At 40.3% G+C, this 25,785-nt stretch overlaps 1 protein-coding gene across 1 annotated transcript; it reads left to right on the forward strand.

The window, feature by feature from the left end:
• PHRF1 (PHD and ring finger domains 1) lies at positions 1-25,689 on the forward strand (the record flags this gene model as incomplete). The annotated part of the gene is made up of 17 exons (XM_082000730.1): positions 1-94; positions 423-545; positions 2,076-2,302; positions 3,252-3,335; positions 4,319-4,440; positions 8,346-8,443; positions 8,994-9,166; positions 13,061-13,190; positions 13,513-13,652; positions 14,481-14,668; positions 15,464-15,583; positions 17,572-17,726; positions 18,624-21,410; positions 22,124-22,275; positions 22,818-23,078; positions 24,209-24,337; positions 25,555-25,689. Exons 1-17 carry the CDS (start codon positions 4-6, stop codon positions 25,687-25,689), a joined length of 5,115 nt encoding a protein of 1,704 aa, XP_081856856.1. The 5' UTR covers positions 1-3.
• Between the last annotated feature and the right edge of the window lie 96 nt (positions 25,690-25,785).

Here is a 25,785-nt window from a genome sequence, read left to right on the forward strand (position 1 = left end):
GCCATGGATGATGAAAGCCAGGATGAACTGATAAACAAGAATGCTGCGCTAGGCAAGGGCGAAAGACAGAGTCTTGCACTCCTCAGTGAAACAGGTAAATGCAGCCTCTCTGCATGTGCACATTTGTAGTTCTAGGTCGGAGAATCTATTGGCTTAACCTCCAAAGAGAAGTAAAGACATATTTGTGACCATTTATTTCTTTTTCCTTGATAATTTTTTGGGTTTGCTTCCTAAATTCTATATCTCAAACTGCTGGTGTGCTTCCCTTGAGTTTCTCAGAACAGGTAGCTCTGATACCACTGAGGAAATCTGGGTTTTCATTTCATATATAACATCCTGACCAGGAGTTCTGGTATGTCCTTCACTGTTCTGCCTGTCTGTCTGCATTAAATAGGTATTTCCTCTCGTCTTTTCTTTTTAAGAAAGCAATGGTGGAAATAGCTGTGATTCAGAAGATGATACTGGAAGTGAGGAGGAAGAAGATGACACTGAGGAAGAGGGAGGTGAGGAGGACAAGGAAGAAAGTGAAGATGAAGAATTAGAAGGTAGGTCTGTTAATGTGCATTAACAGACTTTTTTTTTAATAATTGGAGGAAGAGTGGGGTGAAAGCTTTTCCTCTAGAAATTAACCATGTCATGTAAATCCACAGATGCTGCTGTGTCAGGCTGATGCCCAAATCCTTCAGTAATAAACAAACAAGTAATATTCCCCAATTTCTAAGTTTTTAAAGCATTTGTATGTTTGAAGACTATCCACTAGCCAAAGTGGTGTCGTTACAGTCAGGAGTGAAGTCTGGCCTAGCATGCGTGGAAGAAAGTCAAAACTGCAGCAATGGCTTATGCTATTTTTTCACTTATGAAAATCATGTTTGTTTGCTTTTGCATGGGGCTCAAAAGTGAATGTTGTGATAGGGAGTTTTTTAAATAAATTACTGTTGCTGTTAGGCTTAGTGAGGGGGGAAGAAGACTTGGCTAATTTCTCTTTGAAAAAGGACTGTGAATGTTACTTGGATTTGTTAATTTTACTGAAAACTTATTCTGTAGATGCATGTACTTCTGAAACTGCTGCATTCAGATGATTATTTGGATAGACAAAAATAGAGGGTTTTTTATAACATCTTAAAGCTTGTTGGGAAGGCAAGAGCACAGTTTTCCAAGTTACTAATTAGACTGATTTGAATACACCAAGTTGATGCCAGGTGCGAAAAAGCTTTATTAATCCATCATTTAGAGTATTCTCTGCTATGTCCAGACTGGGGAATTCAACAGAAAAAACAAGACAATTTTCATTATTTAAAAAAAACCCACAACAAAACAACAACAGCCGCCACCACCCCACCCCCCCCAAAAACCCCAAACCAAAAACAAACCAACCCCAAAACAAGTGAGAGTGTTTTTAGGTAACTTTTTGTTGCTTCTTGAAAATGTCAACTTGATTCACAGGTTTTAGGGAAAGACTAACACACACCTCTGTATTTTGTACTAAAAATAAAAACACCTCTTTCAACAGTGTGTGCTGAGTGTTTAAAATTTTACTCAAACCCAAGCTTCTTTAAGCTGCCTCCAGCCAGGCACCCAGCTTGCTTGGCTCTCAAAATCATATTTTACTGGTGAAGTCTTTAATCTGTTCTTCTTCAAGTGAGTGTACTGCTGCTTCCTGTCCTCTGGAGTGTCTATTTAAAAAAAAAGTTGGATACATGATAACTTTATTATAACTTTATTTTTTCACCTCAGTGTTCAGCGCTAGCCTGATATATCCTACTGTCTTGTTGTTTTGATAATCTGTTATTTTTCTGCTGTCTGTCCTTTTAATCTCTTGCAAGAGTAGTCACATTATCAGGCTTTATTTTTCACCAGAGTAATCCATTGCTTTTTAACAAAGGGATTTAGGAAAAAAGAAGATAGCAAAAATTATTGCTTCAAACTGGGGGGGATGTGCTTCACCCTTGCAGACCCATAAAATAAGCTTACTTGGAATTTCTCTGAAGTGGTACCATCCTGTCCCTGCGCCCCCCACCATCGCTGCTGAAGCCCTGCAGCACACGAGAGTTGTTTTTCATCTCTCATTTTTTAAGATTGCGAAGATGATGATGAAGAGGAGGAGGAAGAAACTGAGGCTGCTGTGGGCGGAATGACTGATTCTCTGAAATTAGAGCCACACATAAATGGAGCGAGCATTTCCTCTGATGAGGACGGTGAAAACTGCCCCATTTGCCTCAACACGTTTAGGGATCAGGCTGTTGGGACTCCTGAGAACTGTTCCCATTACTTTTGCTTGGACTGCATTGTGGAGTGGTCTAAGGTGAGCTTGTTTATCCCTGATGTCCTGTGGCCCTCTCGTGTGCTCTGCTCTCTCCCCTCTGATCATGCTGTTCTGCTGTAATGAGAACTAAACACTGTCGTATTTATATTTGCTATCTTAAGCTTTTTTTTACATAGACTTGGGTTACTGCTCTGTTAGGCAAGATTCATGTTTGAAGTGTGGATATGTTTTTCTTGTACCTGTCCAGATCTGTTCTGTTCTCTGAAAGCCGTAATGTCATAAGCAAGTGTGTTTCCAGGCATCTAAAATCCTTTTTTTTTAAGTCACTACACCAGTAATACTGGTTTTCTCTGTGTGTGCATATTTTTCTGTATATCTGTCTTTATCTCTTGTTGAGTTTGGTGTTATGGCTGTTGGGTGTGGGTCTGTTTTGACAGTGAACACATAAACACAGAAGAGATATAAAAGAATATTAACTAAATCAGCACTTTGTTCTGAATTCAGTTGTTAGTCAGAGTCCCTTGCTCTCTAACTGTATGGTTCCCATAATCATAATCCAGGGTGAGAACTACAACAAAACTTACTGTGCATGCAGCAGTACCAGTGGTAATTAAATTAAAAAAAAAATCACTATTACTGAATATATTTGTAAGTCATTTCCAGTTGCTTATTCATCCAAAAGAAAATGCCCTAAAACATGAGCACTATTTCAAGGCAATGTTTGGAAGAACTTTGATGTTGCTTTGGTAATTGAATAATACTTAAATTACTTTAGTATAATAATGCATGTTTTCTCTGATACAATAGGTTGTCTGTAAACCAGATAAGTCAGATTTAAGTACTTAAAATGTCAAGACCAATAGCTGTTAATACGATTATTACGTTAATTTAATGCTTGTTACATTAATAATTGAAGATTTCCTTTTTAAAAATTGAATCAAGAGATGTGCTCATTAACTGTATGGGGAAATTTTTTTTTTCTTTCTAGAATGCAAACTCCTGTCCAGTAGATCGAATCCTCTTTAAGTACATTAGCATTCGGGCACGTTTTGGTGGTAAAATCTTAAAAAAGGTAAGCTTTCCACTGCAGCAAACAACAGAGTCAATTGCCACAAAATAGCCATGCAAAGGTTTACACTTCTAGCATGTTTATCTGATATTTGGTATCCAGATGAATTATTTCTTTCCTATTTTGACATTGCTTTTTAAGGAACTGTTAAAATTTTTTGCCTCCTTAACCAAGTTTCCTGCAGTATTGTGTGTGGATTGAAGCGTGACATCATTTCGGATGGCAAAAAGGCTGGTTTTGGTAGCTGCCTTGTTTGCATAATGGACATTTGCCTCTAAGCTGTCCTGCATTGATAAGCCTGTCCACATGGAGAAAATGCCCCACGTACTGCAAGTGCTGTTATAATATAAATAGGAATAATCTGGGTTATAGATGATCTCTTCCTTACGTCTTGCTATCAGCTATACTGTGTAGCAGTTGGGTTTGTAAGGGGACAGAGACACAAGGCAATAGTAGAGCTCTTAAAGGCACAGGTTGAGTGTGCTAATTAGTCTCTCAAAAAAGAATATTGAAGAGTTGTCATTGCTCTTTGTTACTAACAGAAACGTGTTGGTTTTCAGGGGACGTTTAGGAGTTTGCTCTGTTTTCATAAACTGATGGTTTATTATCGAGTGTTTGCATTTTAACATAAGAGTGAATTAACATTTAAGTCATAGGGGTGGGGGGGGAAGCTAAGCTTGCTCTCTTTGTCTTGTGTTTGGGGGTGTCTTGTTTGACTACTTTTGATCTTATTCAGGAATTTTGATTTCGGCTGTTCTTAAAATGCAGTTTCCTATAGTTGTTGGTGTTTGACAACAGACAAGTTCAGATGGTTTTAAGCATTTGATCATGTTCTAGATGTGTTGAATGAACTAAATGAAGGTTCAGGTATGTAACAGCCTCTTGCTTTATTCACTTTTAGATTTTACTGCAGGTACTGTTAATGTGACAATGGATTTTAAAAAGTGCCAAATTCTGCATAAAATGTGAATCTCTCTTTTATTTAGATTCCTGTTGAGAACACGAAAACTCAGGGTAATGATGGAGAGGATGATCCAACCTTCTGTGAGGTGTGTGGCAGAAGTGACCGTGAGGATCGCCTGCTGCTGTGTGATGGCTGTGATGCAGGGTAAGAAAGGTTGAAATGAATGTAGCAGCTGCATGATTGCAGATGGCTCTGCAGGGCTGGCCAGTGTTTGGTCCACAGTCGCTGTCTGGTCTGCAGGCTGCCCCTTGCTGCTCTCTTCAGGCTCATCCTGTGGCCAGACTTACCCATGTGCTTATAGAGCAGACATCCCTGTGATGTGATGGATCCTTTTCTGGTCATGTAGCAGTGTATGCCCAGAGCGTTCTACACACATCAGTGCTGCTGACCACCAAAACAGGTGACCATACATTCAAGTGATGAAGGATATTTGTGCTCATCCATGCAACATCTGGGTTCATGGAGGGTAAAAAACATATATCCTTTATGTCTCCTTGAGAGGGTGCATGACTTGTCCCAACTGACTGGGCATTAGTGCTGTGTGGGAGAAGTGCTTAAGATGCACAGTTTTGTGAAATTTTGAGGTCTTTTCTTTATAGCCATAGATACTAAATGATTCCCCTACTCTTCCTTACTTCTGTGTCTGCCTAACATTTTTTTTCCCCTCCTTCATTAATAAAGTGTTGAAGTAGAGGCATACAGATACTTGAACACAACTTTGGGCCTGTGGTCTTCTGCTAGAATTTAAAGGTCTTATGCTGTATAATCAGTCTTGCAGCATTGTCAGTTTGATGTCAGAAGTTACCCGTTCAACAGAGAGAGATACTTGCTTGCAATGAATATGTAAAATAATCTTTCAAAAATGACTTCTAGCAAGCTAATTAGACATCTGGTAAATCTAATTTTGTCTTAGTGTATATGGACACCACAGAACACAGATTCACCTTCTGGAGAAGAAGCAAACTTCAGGAATGCTAAATTTTGTTAAGCATATCATCAGAACACTGAGTTTAAAATACTTAAAAACAGTGTTTCATAGGTCTTACCTGAAGTCATGTCTTTCAGTTCTTTCTGAACTTTCATAAGCCTTATCTGAACTCCAGATTTTCCTTTGTGATCTTTCAGTAGTTCCTCTGATTTTTTTAAATTTTTTTTTCAGTCTGATACAGTTTTTGATTTTTATCTTATTTTCCTAAAATAAGTTCCTTATAAATGCTTGACTTCTAGAGTTAGTGCTTCCAGCAGCACTTCCTGAAGAAAGAACTTACAGTCTTGATTGCCTCTCCATGGCTGAAACTAACACTAGAAAAATGTAGAATAGCTTGCTTCAACTACTAGTTTTATTCCTCTACATTCTCTGTCTGACCTGACACTGGAGTGAAAATTTCATGTTATTTTTGCCAACAATTCTAAAGGCAGTGGAGTCATCCTGTCTTTCCATTGCTTTTAGGTAGTTGTGGCTTTCCACAATGTTTAAACTGTGTGGTATAATGCTATTATCTTAGGAATTTGAGTTATGGTTTAAGTAATAAAATCTTTTTCCACTGAAACCATTTTTAGGGAAGACTTATTGGAATGTGACAACCTAACTTTCTGAACTGTGTAACAGTAGCATTAAGATGTGCATGTCTAGACACTTGAACAAACAATTGAAAGAAGGTTAATTGCATTAATGGTGTGACACATTAATGTATGACTTCAGAGATAGGTGTCAAGAAGATGAAGGACAGGGCTACCTTGATGACCAAAATTCCTTAATTTCATAGATCTCATTTTTCTTATTGTTTGTGAGGACTGAGACAAAATAATGAGGCAGAATGTCCCCCAAAGCATCCGTTCATTCTTTAAGGGTACAAGAAAGAAGGCTGAAATCAGTTCTTCACTGCCAGTCACAGAGCCCAAGAGATGTGTTGAGAACTTGATGGCCGGTGTCTCTTGCCCTCTGCGTTGCACACAAATAAGCCTGGGCAGACCCCTTGGGCACACAGAATCTTTGTGCTTGTGAGTGTGTGGGTACAAGGGTGCAAGTAAATGAACCTGAGAGAATGAGTGTGAGTAAAATCCATTTACTTTGAGGGGGTTTTTTTGTAAAACAAGGATCACCTTATCCTTCTATAAGATTTGGCATTGAGTTTTGTTATGGTTTTCTGCATGATGAGATTCTTTCCCTATCAAAGGGGCTCTAGATAGCTGTTGCAATAGGTTCTCCAGTGTCCAAAGTTTTAGGGCTGGAAGTCTTTGCTTGTCAAGTGGGTCATAATGTGACTTCAGAACTCCCAGGGGTAATTTGAAACGTATGTAATGGAGTTCCTGCTGCAAGTACTTTTATTATGACTTTGGCCTGAACCTAACAATATTACTTGTCAGAATACTACTTCGGGGAAATGATCTCATTCCTGGTAGCTGGCAATTGGAGAACAAACTATTCTTTCCCAGAGAAGGAAAATACTTTGCTACTCTAATTTTAAAGTAATGATTTATTTTAAACATTATCTTTTAAATTCATCTTCTTAAAGTCTCTGAAAGAGTGTAAAATCTCATCTGCTAAGGTGTAGTCTTTCATACAAGAAGGACATGATATTCCATTTTGTATTGACAAGTCATATATTTTAGTATAAAATATTGTTGGTTTTGACAGTTTAGCTGCAAATTGAATTTATCACAGTGTGGTTGGAAACAGGTTTGAAAGACACAATCTGAAGTTGGGGTGATGGGTGGAAGGTGGATTAACAGCTGTATTTTCTCTGTGCTTTTTTTGTACTGCTATAAAATGGGATTAGAGCAGCAGTTGGATGTTCTCTTTCCTTACTCTGTGGCCAGGCAGTGAGATACGTTATCAGGTAGTGAATTTTGGCATGGGAAGGTAAAACAACGCTTCACTCTTTTTCCTTTATTTATCTCAGAGTTAAACGCTGTACGACATCAGAAATAACAGTAGGGTTTCCCCTTTTAGAAAAAGAACAAAGTAGGTCATAGAAATGTTGCTAAATTGAAGCTCAAACTCTTACTTGAAGGCTGTGGTCTCTCTCCTTGCCTAGGGAACTTGGTCTAAGCACTTCGTTTTCATGGGAAGCATCTAATTTACTTGGGAAATCTGTTTTAATTCTTGTTAGCGGTGTAACTTGAACATGAGTTGCTTAAAAAATTTTGTGCTACCAAGACATGTTGCTTTGACTGAGGTTTAATTGCTGAAAATGGAATTGAACAAATTACAGAACCCAAGTTGGGTAATGTTGAAGGGCTTTCCTGTGTAGCTTCTCTGCAAGTGGCTGGTGAGACTGTTCAGTCTAGCTGCTCAGCCTGTTGAGTAGAGAACATTTCAAAAGGCCTACCTAAGGGAACATCATACTCTCTTCTTTCTCTTTGAGATTTAATAAGGATGCGCACAGTTCTCAGTCAGGTGGTGTTTGGAAGTCAGTGTGGTTAGTCTCCCATTCTACAAGCAGTGGTATGAAGCCAGTGGCTGACCAATGCCCTGTAATCTAGTTTGTGCAGTTACGCAGAAATCCTTATCACCAGTTGTCTTAATCATAGCAAGTATACGTGGGATGCAATGCATTTATTCAACGTAACAAGGCATTGCAGTTGACCTGTGTGTAGTCATGCAAAATAAAATGTTCGTAAGTACCGGTAATGTTAATACTATGTTGGTTTGCAGGAAACTGATGTTGTTTCCCAATTGCCTGTCTTGCCAGCACCTCAGTACTTCTCTCCTTTCTCTTTGCCACCATCAGTTTTGTCTCTGCACATTTCTTGCAGCTTAGGTTCAAAGACCAAGTGATACACAACATGGTGAGGGAAAAATGCTCACTGTTCTGAGCTTTTTTTCAGCCTAAAGTGATCAAAATACCATCTAGAGTTGAAGACCCTTATGTAACTGTCAGGTAGCATCGTTTCTCTGAAGCTTGGTGAAAGCAGATGCATGGACCATAGTTTCAAGCTTAAGAAAATGCGTCGGCCTTATGTAGCATGTGGATAGAGGTAAAAGGCTCCCTTCCCTTGGTAAGGAGCACATTGATTTTTATGTTACCTTTTTTTTCTTTCTCAAGGTATCACATGGAATGCCTTAATCCACCTCTGAGTGAAGTCCCTGTAGATGAATGGTTCTGTCCAGCCTGTGCCCCCATGGGTGTCAGTGCTGCTGCAGGTAAGGGTTTTGTGGTATCCACTGAAAGTAAATATTTTTCCTCTGACTTAAATTATGTGAAGCATGTGCTGTTTTGAAGAGATGTTTAACTTCTGGTTTTATCTGTTTTAAATAATTGTTTTGATAGGCATTCTGTCTTGAACCTGAAGAGTTGACTAACTTGAACTGTTGACTGATAAGATGATCTTGTTTATTAAGATTTTCATCTGCAGTTCCAACATGTGGAGCTGCTTCTTACAAGCATTCTTTAACCTTCCTGAGGGAAGCCCACCACCTTAGTGCAACTGCATTGTGTTACATTGGAAAGAATTTATTAGTATCCTGACCTCAGATTGCCAAGGTAGCAGCAATATCTGTTACCTAGAAAATCTTCTTTCTGTGTAACAGGCTGAAGCAGTGGTGTCTGTGCTCATTTCCTTTTGAGAGGATAAAGTCTGCCTTTGGAGGTGATTGGTTTGAGAGGGAATACTGATTTTTTTTTTTTGTCCAAAATTCTTGAAATGCTTTCACCTGTAGAAAGACAAGTGACTTGGGCATCTTTTCTTTCAAGATACAGATCATGTCAGTGAAGAAGAGGTTGCTGCCCTCATGGCTGATGTTGTTCCTACCACCAGTAGGCTACGCCCACACGTCCGAACGCGAGCTATAGCCAGGACTCGGCAGAGCGAACGAGTTAGGGCAACAGTGAACAGAAACCGGATAACAACAGCACAACAAATTCAGGTAGGGAATTTGGAAGGGCCTTGTGGAAGAGTTGAAATAAGTCCGCCCCTTAAGTAGCTCAGCTGTCTTGTGTTGACTGTCCATAGCATGATGGTTAGTAGTTGTTGAGTTCTTTTAAATTGAGATGTAGAACATGTGCAAATTGAGTGCAGCACATGACCAAGACTCTCTATTTTGAAATCTGTGGTAGCTTCCTCTCTTAATCTGCATTTTTATCACCTCAGCTGTGAGCAAAGTCGTATTTTTATTCCCAGTGGCTATTAATGCACAGTTTATGCACCACTTCTGGCGTTTTTTTAGCATGCTTTTTTGCAGAGAGAGGGCATGTTTATTTGACATTTGTGTATTTGCTTATTTATCCTTTTACCCCCTTTACCATAGCAGTAGAACCTGTTGGCCACCTTCAGCCAAACTGGAGAAAAAAAATTAGTATTTTTAAGGTTTCTATGTTTGAAAAGGTTTAAGACTTCTATGATGAAAATCGGCCTCTTGGTGAAGAGAAAAAACCCGGATATTAGTATCCTCAATGATGTGGCAGTGTGATTTCAATGACATTAACAGGTACCAGAGAATCTATGCAAGAAAGTATCCCAAATACCCAAGGTCCCTCAAATCCTTTACTCATTAAACTGTTTACTGAGGATGACTGCAGCTAGGATGTTTCTGGATGTTTCTGTTGGCTGGGATAATTACGATCCTTTAGGTAACAATTAGTATGCTGAAGACTGAGAACTTTCAGATTTGGGGATCTCCTGCCTGCTTTGCCCTCTGGTTTTAGCCAAAGCAGTCTACCTGTCACTTGCATAAATATAAAAAGCCCTAAACTGCACAGGAGCATATGGTGACTTAGTGTGGAAGTAGTAACTGCCATGGGACTAATGATATGTTAATTGGTTCTTCATTAATGCTGCTGTTGAATTTGGTAGAAGTGTGTGAAATTCTACAACTTTTGAAAGGAAGAGGAGGATCTGACTTGAAATAAGAAAAACTGTTTTTCCTCTGGGGATGGTCAACCATGGGAATAGGTTGCTTGGACAGTTTTTGAAATCTCTATCTTTGGTGGCTTTCAGCACCTGCCTGAAGAAAGGCCTAACCCAAGCTGGTTTGAATTCAGGGTTGACCAGTGAACAGAAAGGTCAGACCCTTCTGAGGGACACCCTGAGAACCCTTCCAACCTGAATTATTCCGTGTTTCTATGAAAATAAACTTGGTTTCATCTCTCAGTAACATGCCATTTTGGTTTTGATTGTATTAAATCAGTTTTTTTCCAGAGATAGGAAAATATGGAGAAGAGGGAGAAGGGAAGGGTGGATAAAACTTAAGTATTTCTTCAAGTCGGCCAGTTGGCTGTGGATTTCAGGTTGGGTCTACTATAAAGGCTTTCCTTGGAGTGTGAAGTGCAGACTGAGAAAAGACTGAGTTGAAGGCAGGAGGTCTGGCAGACTAGCTTTCCCTTGTACTCCAGTTGTAAAGGTCAGGTGAGAAAGGAAAACGAAATGCACTGGAGATTGTGAAGTGCCTCAGCTTCATAAGCTACAGTTTTATATGCTGTAACTTCAGGCAGAAGAAATAAAGGTAAATAACGACAGGTTTAAGGGAAGCAAACCAAAATGCTAAAATCTGGCGGGGGGGAAAAGTGGAGTTTTTCCATTATTTTACCTCCTTGCTGGTTGGGAAGAACAATCTACTATTAATTAGCTCCCCAGAGTTCACCTGTTAAATTTCTCATCAAAGTCATTGTAAGTGGGAGGAGAGAAATTTGTAGCGAATCCCAAATGATGGGAATTACAGCAGTAAGTACAGTTTGAAATAGGTGCTATGGACGAAGATCTAGCTTGCCTTAAGTTTTTAGCATGTTATTTTTCATGTTGACTTAAGGACTCCCCAGAGTGTTTTAGTAGTCCTTAAATTCATTATGTCCTCCATAGTGGAAGTCATCTTATTTGGCTGCCAACCTACCTGTCTCCAAACCCAGACTATTTTATTTCAACCTTGAAACGAGTAATAATATAGAAGAACTTGATGAATTATTTGATGCATTGTTGTTAAGCAATCACATCTGAGTTGTCAGGGCAATATGTGGAAAAAAATAACTGTGGAAGAGTGTTGTTTGAGGTGAAAGGCTGTGCAAGGTAACTGCTAGCATTTTTCTTTCTGTACCTGTTTTAGAAACAGTGGGTAGCTGTCTCCTGCAGATGAGAGAGGTGGTGCTTGGGGACTGTTGCACAGTAGTATAAGCCTGGGAGCACAGTTCTTCCCATTCAAGAAGCCATTCCTAGCTCCACTTCTCAATCTGCAGAGATTATTACAAACTATACCTAGAAAGGCACTGTTACTTATTCCCTTTATCTCTGAATAAAAGTGCATCTTATTCTAGCTCGTACCTTGAGTTGACTGAAGCTTAATTCCACTGTTTAAGGAGTGTGTAAGCTGTTGTCCTCAAAGCATAGAGAGATGCTGATTTCAGATCCTTGGAAAGCTTTAGTATTTGGGCAAGCAGTTTTGTGTTGTAATTCATCTGTTGTTCAGTAGGTGGTGAAACTAGTGGTACACTATTTTAGGTCCTTCTAGAAAAATAAATGTTTAGGCTAATTTTCAGGGCTTTCCTTACTCCAAATCAGAGAACCTTATGTAGTATTTATTGGCACCCATGATACTTAAAACAATGGTGTTCTAATAAAACTAGCTCAGTGAAATAGTTAGCAGCATGCATTAGTGACACTAACAGAGAAGCCTGGTGAAATTACTTCCATAGTAAGGTGAACTGAAGCATATATTTCTGTTGGCATATTCTATTTTCAAACATTTTGCAGTTTGAAGCTTCTTTGCCACTGCAAGATACTCTAAAGCCATTCTCCTCTAGTGTTTGTGCCACATATACACTTTGTAAATATACAAGGATCTGATGCATATGCTCTGGTAGAAAGTAAGCATGGTGAATAATCTGTAACATATCAGGTGCATCTTTGCATCTGCTATGCTCATATGAAACTTCATCAATTCTTAATGCATTGTAGTTGCTTGAAGAAAGGAGAGGGGGTAGGGAAGATGCTCCTGCCCTTGGCAGAGGGGTTGGACTAGATGATCTTTAAAGGTCCCTTCCAACCCAACCGTTCTGTGACATTTTAGGAATATGGTTGGTGTGGGCATGACCAACTTAACATAGTTGTTGAGAGAAACCTGCTTTTAACATCTTTGCAACCAAAGGAAGGAACAAACCTGTGCTATGTTTGCCCAGCAAGGAGGCTTTGAGTTCACATTCTGAGGTGGTGGTTCAGAATACGTATGCTTCAAATGTGTGTGTTTAAATGTGGTTGCCCCTTGAGTATAGAGAGGAAAAGGAGTTTGAACCTTGTAGGAGCAGCCCCTGCATATTGCAATGAAGTAATACTCTGGAGTGGGGGGACTCACCTGCCTTTTCATTGAGTTCCCCGAGGTGTGTGTTTGAAATGCTGCCTCTGGACATGTTTCACAGCAATAGATAAATCTGACCTAAAGAATGAGGAGTTTAAGACAGGGGACCTGTACTTATGTTGGCTTTTCAGTCTTTGCTCATCGCACTTCACTGCATGAGCCAGAGGTCAGTTAGATGGATTTGGGAAAGTTCTTAAGTGAACTTTTTAATAGAGGAAGTGTCTGTCTCGGGGATTGTTCTCATTTAAAGAGCCGGAGTTAGGCTAACCATGACTTGTAATACTAAGAAAGACTGAAGAACAAGGTCATATTCTCCTTAATATGACAGCCAACAGGTGACATAATTGCTTAACTGGCAGCTTGGTGACATGAGTGCGTCTCATTCAAATCTCAAATCCATTTTTCATCAAATGCTTCTGTAACTAATTTGTTGCTGACCTTTAAATATCTTTATCATGTAACTTCTAATCCCCCATGCAGCACGTGCCAAGGTACCTCATGTCCTCTCTTCTGGATGAAACGATTGAGGCAGTTGTAGCAGGCCTAAACACAGCCATCTACCAGCGTCCTCTTACACAGCGGGGTCCTACTAGGCAGAAAAGAAAAACAGGTAAGGGTATCATATACCTTCTGTGGTTCCCATCTGGAAGAATAAAAGCTTTGGGAAGATACATACAAATCATACAAAATACTCTATATCAGCTATATGCTGCCACACCTGTGCAGGTACAGAAGTATACCATGTGCATTTTCTTTTCCCATACCACCTCTGCCCAGAAGTATATTTTAAATAAATCCTAACGATTTCACTTTCTATACTGTTGCAGCTCTCTGAGCTGTTTTGTGTGCCATGGGGAAATGAAAAGCGGAATACAGGGGAAAATGCAGTGTCAGCACTTAGTCAGATACTTGGTTGTCTTTTGTCCCATCAGGTAGGAGGAAGAAAGTACAAGGCAAAAAAAGAACTCACACAAAATCTCCTGCTGGGAAGAAGAGTTCAGGGACACAGTTGAAGAGACACAAGCGACTGATAAAGAAGAGAAGGGGGAAAAAGATGAGAGTAAGATCACATGTGAGTTTCTACCAGTGAAACCATTTATCAGCCATTTTTCAGCTGTCTGTAAAAGCACTGTAACATAGGATTCAATGGAAAAAATACTGTCTCATAGTGATAGCAGATCACTTTTTTTTTTCTGGTGGGAGTATGTGCAGGATGTGTCCAGTATATTCCAGAAAGATGCTGCACATGGAAATGAATTGCAACTTGCAGGCAGGCCTGCTGAGTTTGCTGACAAATCCTGTTACCTGAACTGCAGGGATCACACTGTAAAACATGTCCTGCAGGCTTTGTGTTATGCCTTGCCATTCAGCTGTAGTGTTTACTTGGTACTAATGCAAGCTCAGTTAAAATTGCCACCACCTATTGTTTCTAATAGGCAATGGATGTTTGTGTCATTGCAGTTAATCAGCTGTAAGGGCTCAAAATTCCTCAGTTGTGGATAGTGTTCTCATGTGAACTATACTGAATATTCTGCACCAGCTTGACATTTATCCTCAGCTACCTTAACTAGAGTTTACATCCTACAGCTAGAACTGTTCCTCCAGCCTTTAATAAGGAATTGACAATTTTGAATGGCATTATTAAAGATTTTTAGAAACTTAACTTACCTGGTCACTTAAGTCTGATACATGCAGTCTCTGTATGAAGTGACATATAGGCTGTAGTTAGAAGTTTAATAAATGCTTTAAAACAAATATAGACAATAAATGCACACCACTTCTGCTACCAATGGTAGTAACCTGATGACTGCACTTAGCCTAAAAGAAGAATTTGTGGCTTTAAACCCGGGGTACGTACCTGCCCTAACATACAAATAACCCAGTCTCTTTATCTGTGCAGGTGAAAAATGAGGTTACTACTCGCTCCCGTATTGCAAGAACTCTTGGTCTTAGTAAACCTATGCGTGGGGCCTCACTTCCTTCCATGTACAAACCAACAGAGCCCTCACTTGGTCTGATGAGAGCAGATATTGGTGCAGCTTCTCTGTCTGTGTTTGGAGATCCATATGAGTTGGATCCTTATGAGAGGTATGATATCTCTGGATTATGACCTGGTAATTTCACAAGTGTCAGGTTGTTTGTACATGTGACTTTTTGCAGAGTGTAAATCTTGCATCTGAAGACAGCTTTGGATACACAACTCATAACAACACATTGGCCTGTTCTTTCTTTCCTTCTTGGCTGAGTTGCTGAGCTCTTAAAGAATCGGTGTTCTGTAAAGAGATTTGCTGAAATAATAAACCTCATGAAAAACCTTTAATAAGATCTATGAGGTTATTCAAAGGCTATAATCTGAAGGAGTTGGATCTTAATCAGTCATTTTCTATTTATTTATTTTAAGTGAAGGTAGCTATTGTATTTGGTATACAATAAACAGTGACTTCACATAGAATTAAATGGACCTGTGGAATCTTTCATGTTTCTCCTTTTCCCATCTTCACTTTTCCAGACACTTTAAATTCAGGAGTAATCTTACTATGCCATAGTTTGTGTCACTCTTTGGATTTTGGGGAGAGGACATCTGAAATTATCATTGATGAAATTTGATTTTCCACTGAATAATTCTTTTTTGATCCTTTCATAAAAAGTAATTACCCATTTAATATTTTAAAAATAAAAATTTACATTTGAATCTCGGTGGCTGAGTTATACTGCTCTAGCCACAGAAAATAAGTGTATTGCACAAACCTTTTTTTAATGCATCATAATAAAACAAACGATGTTCTGTAACCATATTTGTCCTAGTAGTATTATCTACTTCATCTATTTGACATGAAAAACATTCAGACAGTTTCAGGGTTTGTGTGTGTGTTTTACCCACAGTAACGAAGAGGTTCCAGCAAATCCAGATTCACCAGTAAGTGCCAAAAGGAGAGTTCTCTCCCAGTCAGCATTGAGGTCTCACCGTCCTGTAGCTAGACCTATTTCTGTGGGACTTCCCAGGTAAAAATCCATGAAGTTTTGTTTTTTTTTTAAATTGTCTTATGACCTTAACAAAAGACCAAACTGGGTCATCATCCTGGTTTAACTCTTTTCTTAGCCTGAGTATCTTGAAAGAGTGTGTGTGTGCATGTGCCTGCACATGTGTAGATGAATAACCACAGTATTTTATGCATTTTTATGTTGAAAGGCACACACTTAATCTTTCATAATAGCTGACTATTGCACTGAAATTTCAAATTGGTATTTCCACCGTAATCTGGCTATTCTTGCTTTCTGTTTTGGGATTGTTTAGTAACCCCATTAGTATGTTTTAAATCCCAGTCTCATTAACCTTTAAAAAAACTCTTGCTTATTTGAGGGTGCCAGGGAATCTAATTGCACATCCAGAAGAGGAGATGATGGATATACCCACCTCACCCAATTCCTTTGCTATTTGTTGGAGCTCAGAAAATTGAGAGAAAACTCTTTGTTTGATCCTGGAATTTAACAGTTGCTGCTGTCTGACAAATGTCTGTGTGTGTGCAGATTGTGTGCCCCTGTGCCTGCCAGGGCCAGGGAGTGTTGCTGGGTGCATCCAAACCACTAGCAGCCACAGCTGGTTTTCAGGACTGGGGTGTAGGATACAGTGTAGAGGGGTAGGACACAGGGAGCAGGAGTATGTCAAGAAGAAAAGGGATGGGGAAAGTGACTGAGGCAGGTACCAATGAAGTCACGGAAAACTGCCAAGGCTGAAGGAGCTGAGGACTAGGAGAAATGGAGGGAGCTCAGCTTAAGTGATTAAAGGCATGAAAGGTTTACATGGCTGTCCTCTAATGCATCTGGCTTGTGGCAAAGGTCGATTTTTTAGGATTAAGATTTCTGTGATAACTTGGAATATTAATCTACCTTTCCCATCTCAATCGTGAAGAAAGCCTTTTGGGAAGCTTTGCATATCCTCAGAGTTACTTGAGTAGCACATTGTTTAGAAGGTAGAACTGTTTAGCTGAAACTCACCTTTTCTGAAGGCTTGGTTTGCCTGGACTACAATGAGTTTCCTGGTCCGTTCTGGGCAGCCAATTCTCTTAGCCTTCTCATTTTGTCTTTTTGTTGTATGTTATTATGGGTTTTTGGTGTACATTATGTTTGGAAAGCTTGCTTTGTTGTCATACAGAAATGAAGTGTGTAGCTCTCTTGAAGACCTGGGTCCGTTGGTCCTTTTGAAGTTTGTTGTTCAAAAAAAAAAAAAAAACAACCACCGAACAAACCCCAAAAGCCCACCAACACAGAAGCAAAGAAAGAAAAACAAAAAAGCCCCACCAACACCAGAAACACTCAAACGTTTTCAGTCCATATTTCAAGAACAGAGAACTTAGTTAAACCATTTTCATGAGACAGAGTAATGCATAAAGCGGAGTGCTTGTCTTATCCCATGTATGGAAGCATTGCTGTTGTTTTTCAGTGTAATTCCTCCCGTGCCATGCTCTTGGCTACCGTACCAGTAGGCACCTATGTGTATTCTGACTGGTCTTAATCACTGGTTCAAGCTACATCAATTTTTTTAGATAGCAGTGTAGGCCTGAGGAATACATTTGTGGTCATGATTGGTGAGGGGAAGAGAGGCAACTGGGATGGAAACACCTCTGAAGTGCTGAACAATGGTTTATGCTTCAAAAATGCATCTTAAATGCACTGGAAAGTTAATCTAGATACACAACACAGTGAGCACCACTCTTAAATAAGATTAAAAGCATTTGTTTAACCAAAGGTCTAGTATGATTATGTGCTTTCCTATCCTGTGGTGTTCCTGTGGGAAGTCAGTAAAAGCTTCAACTTCTGTTTGTCAGAGAGAGATGGGGGCTGAATGACTTTAGTGAAGCCAAAACTACAAGTGAAATTCCCTGGCTGACTTCTGTTTATGCCCTTGATTTTGGTTTCTTTTTAATGTAATGTGTGTGTATAGAACAAGTGCTGTAAGAGTAAAGGAAATATAACCCCTCTGAAACATGCAGAAGCAGTGTACCTGCCTTGAGTCCGGATCAAGAAGCAGAAGCTGCTCCTGTGCCTGATCTGTTGGGAAGTATCCTGTCTGGACAGAGCTTTCTCATGATGAGTAGTTCAGATGTGGTCATCAACAGAGATGGTTCGCTGACGGCAAAGAAGGCGGGTAAGGGTTTGGCACTTCATAGTGCAGTAGCCTCTTTGTTTCATCCATGTCTGCCCTGGTCCGACAGACTACATAGCTTCAAAATCAGGGATGCTTTTACTGAGCATTTGAATATATAGGATAGAGTCAGTAGTTGCCAGCAGTAATCTCTCTAATAAGATTCTTACGTATGCTCTGAAATAGTGTTACTTGTTGCTGTTTTAACTACAGAGCTGAGATGTTACTGGAGGATTTTGGTTTTCATAGGTAGTTTTCTTCTTTCAAAAGTACTGTGCTGTAGTTTCATGCTTTGTTATAAAAAATGGAGGAGTCGACAGAGCAGAGATACCTTAGTACCCAATTCTTCTGGCATTTGTCATGCATTGCTGCCATGCTGTGAACTGTACATTGGTTTGGGTTAGCTGTGAACTATGTGAACTGTACATTGATTTGAAGAGCAGTGATGAGGACTTTGGCAAGAAGTTTCTTTGTAAAGGTAGAGCTCTAGAATACATGCTAGCATCTTCAGCTGTGTCTTCCCTTAGCATGGTCTAATTTGGGAGGAATCTCTTCAAATTGAAACTTAGAGCTTTATTCTTAAAATAAGTACTTATAACATCCTCTGCTATAGTCATTTTTATCAATCAGCAGCTACAGGATAATAAATACAAATCTGGTGATATCTACAGAACAGAATAATTTATTTCCTAAATATTAGTGTTTACCTCAAAGATGCAGTTGTCTGGCATTAAACATTGAGCATCTGACCAAAAGAACTACTGGACTGCCTTATTACTGTGCGGTATGTCTGCAAACCAAAATGGAACTTAAAATAATTATCCCAGTACTTCTTTTAATGTTGGGGGAAAATGTACAGATACATACGGAAAAGCTTAATTGTTTGCTTGTATGTCATAGCTCCACTTCATAGAAAATCAGCAAATAACTCGAGAGTGGATGATGGCTCAGGACAGAACACCCAACCGAGCACAGTGCACTCAGGGACTACAGCAAGCAGCTCCATTGCTGGACCTTCGGTTTCTTCAGGGCTGAGTACTCATACCAGACCTTCCTCCTCAAGCTTGTTTTCATCGCCTTCACCCTCCCGGAGCAGGATTGAGCCTGCAGCAACTCCTGCACAAACTACATCAGAAAAGGCGACTGTAAAATCAGAATATTCAATGACGCCCAGGTCTGTTCAGACTCAGAATATAGCTACTCTGAGCAAGCATGGCTCCAAGTTAGATGAAATGCCCAGATTTAATGGCAACTGTAAAAACTTTGCACCCACTGACTCATCTTCAAAGCCCCTGAGCTGTAACTCGAATTTTGGCTCAAAACCTGTAACAGTGAGGCAGCCTTTAAAACCACCTCCCAAGAGGATTGACATCTTTGAGCTTCCCAGGATACCAAAGATTAAAAAGGAAACCAGCAGCAAGCAGGTGGAGCCAGAACCCACAGGAAGCCAAAGCTGTGACATCCCCAGCTCCTGTATAACCCAGCTGACTGGCAAAGAGAGCATTAATCAGCCGGGAAAGGGTAGCAAGGTGGAAAGTCAGAAGTCAAATGCCAAGGAACCTCAGCAACAAACGTGTACAAGCGGGGCATCTTTTTCTACCAATACAGGCATGTATAGTAGTTTGTCGCTACTGGGCACTTCAAGGAGCAAAGGTCCAAGCTCTTTCGAGAGTTTTAAAATCAATATTCCTGGAAACGCAGGGCATCCCAGCAGACTGTCTAACCCAGGATTTTGTAACACTTTCCGCCCTGTGGATGACAAAGTGCAACAGAAAGAGAGTCCTTCACCTCTTTTCTCAGTTAAGAAAAAGCAGGTCAAAAGTGAAATATATGATCCCTTTGAGCCAACAGGATCAGACTCAAGTTCAGCAAGCAGCAGTCCTGAAAGGCTCAGCTCAGGCATCCCACTAACTAATATTACCAGGACTATTTCCATTGAAAATCCAAAAGTTCAAACATTTCAAACTGTCCGTCGTTTTACCCCTTATATGGTAGAAAATATATTTGGATCTGGGGCTGATTCTGACGTACCATCTAGTAACATAGAGTCCCATGATGACATGGTGTTAGAAAGCAGGATTGTGGAACAGATCTCCGATACAGAGGAGCGAGACAATATGGATGAGGAAGACTTTCTAAGCAGTCCTTGCACTTCATCTGCTGTTAAGCAAATTTCTAATGCAGAGTGTTTAGAGGAAAGCAGAGAGGGCCCTAATGTGTTCTTTAATGCTGAAGAATTGATTAGACCTAATATTAATGTGAAACTAGAACCAGATAGTCCCCCAAAGAATGATGGGCAGCAGAAAGTCCAAAAGGTAGAACAAACAGAGAGGCGATCACGTTCCAGGTCCTGTTCAAACTCCAGCTCCCGTAGCAAGAAGAAGATGAAAAGGAAAAAGGCGCTTGCCAAAGAGTGTAAGAGATCCCGATCAGGGTCTAGGGACAGAGCGCACTCAAGGGACCGAAGCTCCAGATCTACCTCTTGGTCAGGTGAAGAGCATAGCAAAACACACTCATTGAAACCCAAGAGCAGGAGGTCTTCTACTGACCGTTCTAGCAGTCACGAACGATCTAAAAAAAAGAAAACTAAGGATAAAACCAAGGATAAAAAGGTAAAAACTTCTTGGTCTAGGGAGAGAAGGAAATCTAGGTCACGTTCATGTAGTCCTGAAAGTACTTCTGAGTTTCATGAAAATAGGAAAAAGAAAAGACGGTCTCGATCAAGATCAAGGCGGAGGGAACGTTCCCGATCAGATAGCATTGAGAGAACTAAAAGGCGGAAACACAGGAGAGAGAAAAGCTATGAGAGGTATGATAAAGATAGTAGCTTGAGGTCAAGGGACAGAAAGAGATCGAGATCCAGGTCTCGGGAGAGGAGAAAGTGGAGGTCTCGGTCTCGGTCTGCATCTCGATCTCGGGAGCACAAAAGCAGCAAATCAAAGGAAAAAAGACCACGATCAAGATCATGTTCCAAAGAAACAAAACACAGATCAAAAGAGACCTCGCTTCTTTCTCCACCAGAAAAAGATCAAAAGCCTCCAGTTGAAAATGTGTCCAGGTGCCTGGAGCAACCACATTCCTTCAAACAAGAGCCAAAGGAGGAGCTAGTACTAGAAGAGCTTTCCATAACCATCCAACCAAATGTTAAACTTGAGGAAATACAGGCTGAGACCCCGGTTCAACTGAGAGAGGCCCAAGAAACTATAAAGGTAGAGCCCATCTGTCAGGAAGTGACCAGTGAAACTACATTCCCTGTGCCAGAGATCACAAACATTTGTGTTCCAATTGGCAATGTAGATTCTTTTGCTGAAACAGAATTAATGAGTAGTAGTGATCCAGCAGTGCTTGGTAGCTGTAGCAATACAAACCTTGAGATTACAGTTAAAATAGAAAATACTGCATTATGTCCATCTCTGATGGAACCACCCCCAAAGAAGGAAGTTATCATGCGTGTTCCAACTGAGGCTGCACCAATTCAAAGCTCGTTCAAAAGCAAAATAACAGATTGTGTGAAGGAGGCTAAAGATGAGTGCCTTGTGTCAAATGAGAAAACCGGTCATTTCAGTAAGCCTGATCTGGAGGTGGTACCTCAGAGTCCTGTGTTGAAATCAAAAGCACCAGTGAAAAGAGTTACCTGGAACCTTCAAGAGGAAGAAAGCGGCATATTGTCTGCTGGAAAAGCTCCAAGTAAGTGTCTCTTTTTGGAAAACAAACAGCAGTTGAAGCAGTCTGTATAAGGCTTAGGGTTTCAGTGCCTGGCTAAACCTAGTTGTAGTGTAACAGCTCTGTCATCTGAACTGGGGTGATCCTGTGGTTTCCTGTCCTGAGATCTGGCATTTTGCACTTGTTGAATTCATGAGGGGAGTTGTGTTAATGAATTGGAGAGGACATGCTGTGAGCACAGATCAGCTAGCGAGCAGCAGCTTGTTCTGCCATGAAGTGCGTATTGCAACCCAATTTCTGAACCAGCAGCCTGCGTTCCACCCTTTCTGCAGTTAACTAGAATGGTTGCTTTGCCTTCAGAATTTATAAATATTTCTTGGAACCAAGGAGTGTAACAAATCTCTGTACCTCACTCCTGTGAGCCCTGCTAAGCTAAAGGTGCTAGAAGCAGTTTGGCTTGGGACCCTGTGCTATGTGTGTTGACAGAGTTGCTTGTGTGGTTCTCGTTGGTTACTGTGGTGGATACCCAGTAAAACGCAGTTGCTCAAGGGGATGGCAAGTCCTCTATTATCAGAAGCTTTAAAATGTTGATGGCTGCTAAACAAAATCCTTCTATAGTTAGCATTGTAGTTAGATTCTTTTTATTTATTTTTTTAATATAATTGGCTTTGAATCTTTGACCCGTTAGGTTTATTTTGTTCTTAAATGTTTTCTTTTCCTTCTCTTGGGGAACCTAGGGGTGCCGTTTTACAAACTTCAGCGAGCAAAAGAAGGGGCCTGGAGAGCAGAGGACTTGAACCAGACGTTAAATCAGGTGCAGTTAAATGAGCCTCCTCCAACCAATTATATGATTCCTGAGCCTATGTTTCCTGATCTAGATTCCTCTCAGGTTGGTTCCTATTCTGGCACCCAAGTGTCATGGAAGGCATCCCACCTCATCTGTGCCCTCGTTGTGCAACACCTTCCTCTCATGGCAGAGTTTGCCGCCTTCTGCGTGTGATACATTTCATATAGCACATACACCTCAGTAATCCTCTAATCATTTAATCTCTCAGGTGGTCCTTACAGTTGAAGCAGCACATTTTCTTTTAATTCTGCTCTATACATGCAGCTTCTATTTTCAGCAGTAACTTGTGGAAAGATGGTGCTGTTTGAGAAGCTGTGAGCTTCTCCCTGATGGTGATCAGGCTATAAAAATTGGCCTGTTGGCATTGGTCCGTGCCATCAGTCTGTGCTGTCCACCATTTAAAAGGTGAGTGGGGCAGGTGCTAGTTCTTGATGCACAGAGACCTAGCTGAGGGATGGGATGTTGGCCTCCCTGATTTAAACTAGTAATTACTTGCCTGGGTAGATAAAAGGTGCTCTGAAAAGCCTGATCCGATGCTCTCTCTTGTAAGTACAAACATTTACAAAATTATATCTGTTTCACAGGTGTACTGTCAAAATATACCTTTGACGCCACCTCTACCCTCAAGCCTTCCCCCCTATGCCCCTGTCAGCCAGCCCACGGTTCAGTTTATCATGCAGGGTAGTCTTCCAGCACTTGGCTGCGTGGCAGGACAGAACCTCACTCCAGAGCCCGGCAGCCTGGCAACTGCATCTGAACCAGGAATCCAAGCTGCTTCTGTTGGAAATGCAGAAGAAAAGATCAAAGCACCCAAACTTCCAGTGGATAAAATGAAAAATGAGGAGGTGAGTGAATGCTATGAAGTAGCAAATGCATAATATTAATAAGCTGTTTATTTGAACTTTTAAAGTTCGAGAGTTTTTAACTTTCTGTGTGCTGTATTTTCCCAGCCCCTGTTGTCACTATTGTTTTTAATGACTAACTATGCTAACCCAGGAGCAACAGGCAATTCTTTCTTTGAATTCTTTTGGGATTTACTCTATTTGATGGTTCTACTTCCTACTGCTTCATCACAATAAGACAGAGAGGGATTAAAGCATCTAAAATACATTCTTAAAGTTCTGAAACTTTGTTGCATGAGTGTTTGGAAGGGACTTTCCAGGAGCCAGAATGTCCAAATTTCTCTGAACACCTAGTTTTCTCCTTTCCCCTCCCGCTTTGAAATGAATATCATTCTCATAACAGTCCTATGCAGAAGTAGGACTGTGCCTTGCTGCTTATCAGCACTGAAAATGCAAAGATAGCAAAATACTTTGGAGATTTTGCAGTGCTAGTCCCTTACTGATGAGTTCTGGGCTTGCTGTGTACAGACCATCTGCTCCAAGCATAGTGAATGTTAACACAAGAACAAAAACCTCTTAGCCAATTATTTTACTTTATACCACTAAACAAAACAGTAAGATACTTTTTCCACCAAGCCTCTATTTATAAGTAGCAGTTTTTATGAACTTGTTTTGGTAGAAGATGTTCTGATGTCATCTGTAATCCTTAATTTATAGGCAACTCTGCAATTTTCAGAATGCCTTTAGAGCTACCTGGAGCTTTATATTCACAGCTATGACTTGCTGCTTTTTAGAATCTGATGCCTTTGGATGAATGTGTGTTTACTTCAAAGCTGTTGGAAGGGAAGGAAGAGACCAAAATTAATAAGCAGACATTGTAGTCACTTGCTTGAAACACGTTCTTTAAGACATAGAGTAAAAGTTACACAAAACAAGGGTTCTGTGTAGCACAAACTGGTACTTGTTTCAAGGCTGCAATTTACAGTAAAGGAAATCACTTTGAGGCTAGCTGTTACTTGGGTCCTTGAAATTATGAAATGAGTATTTTCATTGTTAGACCATTTCTAAGAAAAATAGATTCAGAAACCATTCCCAAGATAGCACAAAGTAATGAACTTCTCTTTGCTGTGCAGTACATGAAGAAGCTTCACATGCAGGAAAGGGCTGTGGAAGAAGTGAAACTTGCTATTAAACCTTTTTACCAGAAGAGGGAGATTACAAAGGAGGAGTACAAGAACATTCTTCGAAAAGCAGTGCAAAAGGTAAGTTGACAGTGAAGTGGAGGAGCTCTGCAGATCGTTAAGTGGCAGTTCTTTGGATTGCACTTGCCAGCTTCACCAATTACATGCTGTAACTGAGTAGCAGATCTTTGGACTCTGAGTCATACTCTGCAGTCCACTGGTGAAGCAATAGTTGCTTTAAGCAGGACTGAGTGGTGCCATTGATGAGAGCTGTCAGACTGTTCCTTTTAGAAGATAGTGTACACCAGAACACTGCTAATCTTAAGCTGCCTGAGCTGAAATGTTACATCGTACATGCCTTGGGCAAGAATGGTCAAATCTCTCTCATTAAGAACTTCGGCCAGAATTATCAAGCTGTTTCTGATAAAGTGAGAAAATACTTTGTGCTTTAATTCCTTGAGCATCTGTGGTGTCCCTGGACTTTGGAAGAAGGCCTTGCAATTTGGCTGATGTTGACTTTTGTCTCCAATCTTAATGATGACTAGATCATGGTTAAAAAAGACCTGATCAGCAGGGAACTGTTGTCTTGTGAGAGCACATGGTCGTCAAGGCAGTTAAATGATATCCTGGAGAATTGTATTCTCTCCCTGCTCTGCGTTCTTGCTATCACTGAGAAATTCCATCATAAATCAAAATTCTTGAGATAATAGCTGCAATTTCATATCTTCTACGTGACCCATATGAATCTCAAGTGTGGTTTGTAGGAGAGCTGAACAACACCAATTGCTGCTGAAGTAACTGTGAACTCATCTCTGAACACTGATAAAGTTCTTTGGGAAAAAAAGAAGAGACCCTACATATCTTAAAATGGGCCCTCAAAACTGCCAGATTCTTCTAATCTGAGCATCACTTCCTCAAAATCATCAGAAAAATGGGAAATCAACACTTGATTACCACATATTGCGTAAAACTATCTGGACAGAAAAGCCTGTAGTAAAATTGAATAATTCTGCTTTCAGAGATGCTTCTGCATTCAGTTGGTGCTCAGTAGATAAGCCCTGGGCTGTTTCTGGAATGCTTGAATTAAAATATTACTCTTATCTGTGTTGAGTTTTCTGCTTTATATATCCTGCTATCAGACTCAAGGGCCTATGGAAGAATCGATTCCCCTTAAGCTTTGGGTTAGGAAGCTTTTTGGGTTTTTTGGGAAGCTTAGAGTTTCTCCATCATTTGTCTGTTGTCTGCCTGAACTGCTGTAATACTGTTAATTGACCGAGTGCCTTTTCTAATCCTCGTAGATCTGCCACAGCAAAAGTGGAGAGATCAACCCTATGAAGGTAGCTAACCTGGTGAAGGCATATGTGGAAAAATACAAACATATGAGGAAACATAAGAAATCTGATGGTGAAGATCCACGTGAAGTGGAAAACTGAGAGCAAGCCACAGCCAGCATGACTTGGACTGAACTTATTCTGGCTGTGAACACCTATGCCAGAGGGAATAATAGATCTGCAGTTGCATCTCATTGA

The sequence above is a fragment of the Phaethon aethereus genome (genome assembly GCF_964289735.1).
Source record: "Phaethon aethereus genome assembly, chromosome: 5".
Taxonomy (NCBI): Eukaryota; Metazoa; Chordata; class Aves; order Phaethontiformes; family Phaethontidae; genus Phaethon; species Phaethon aethereus.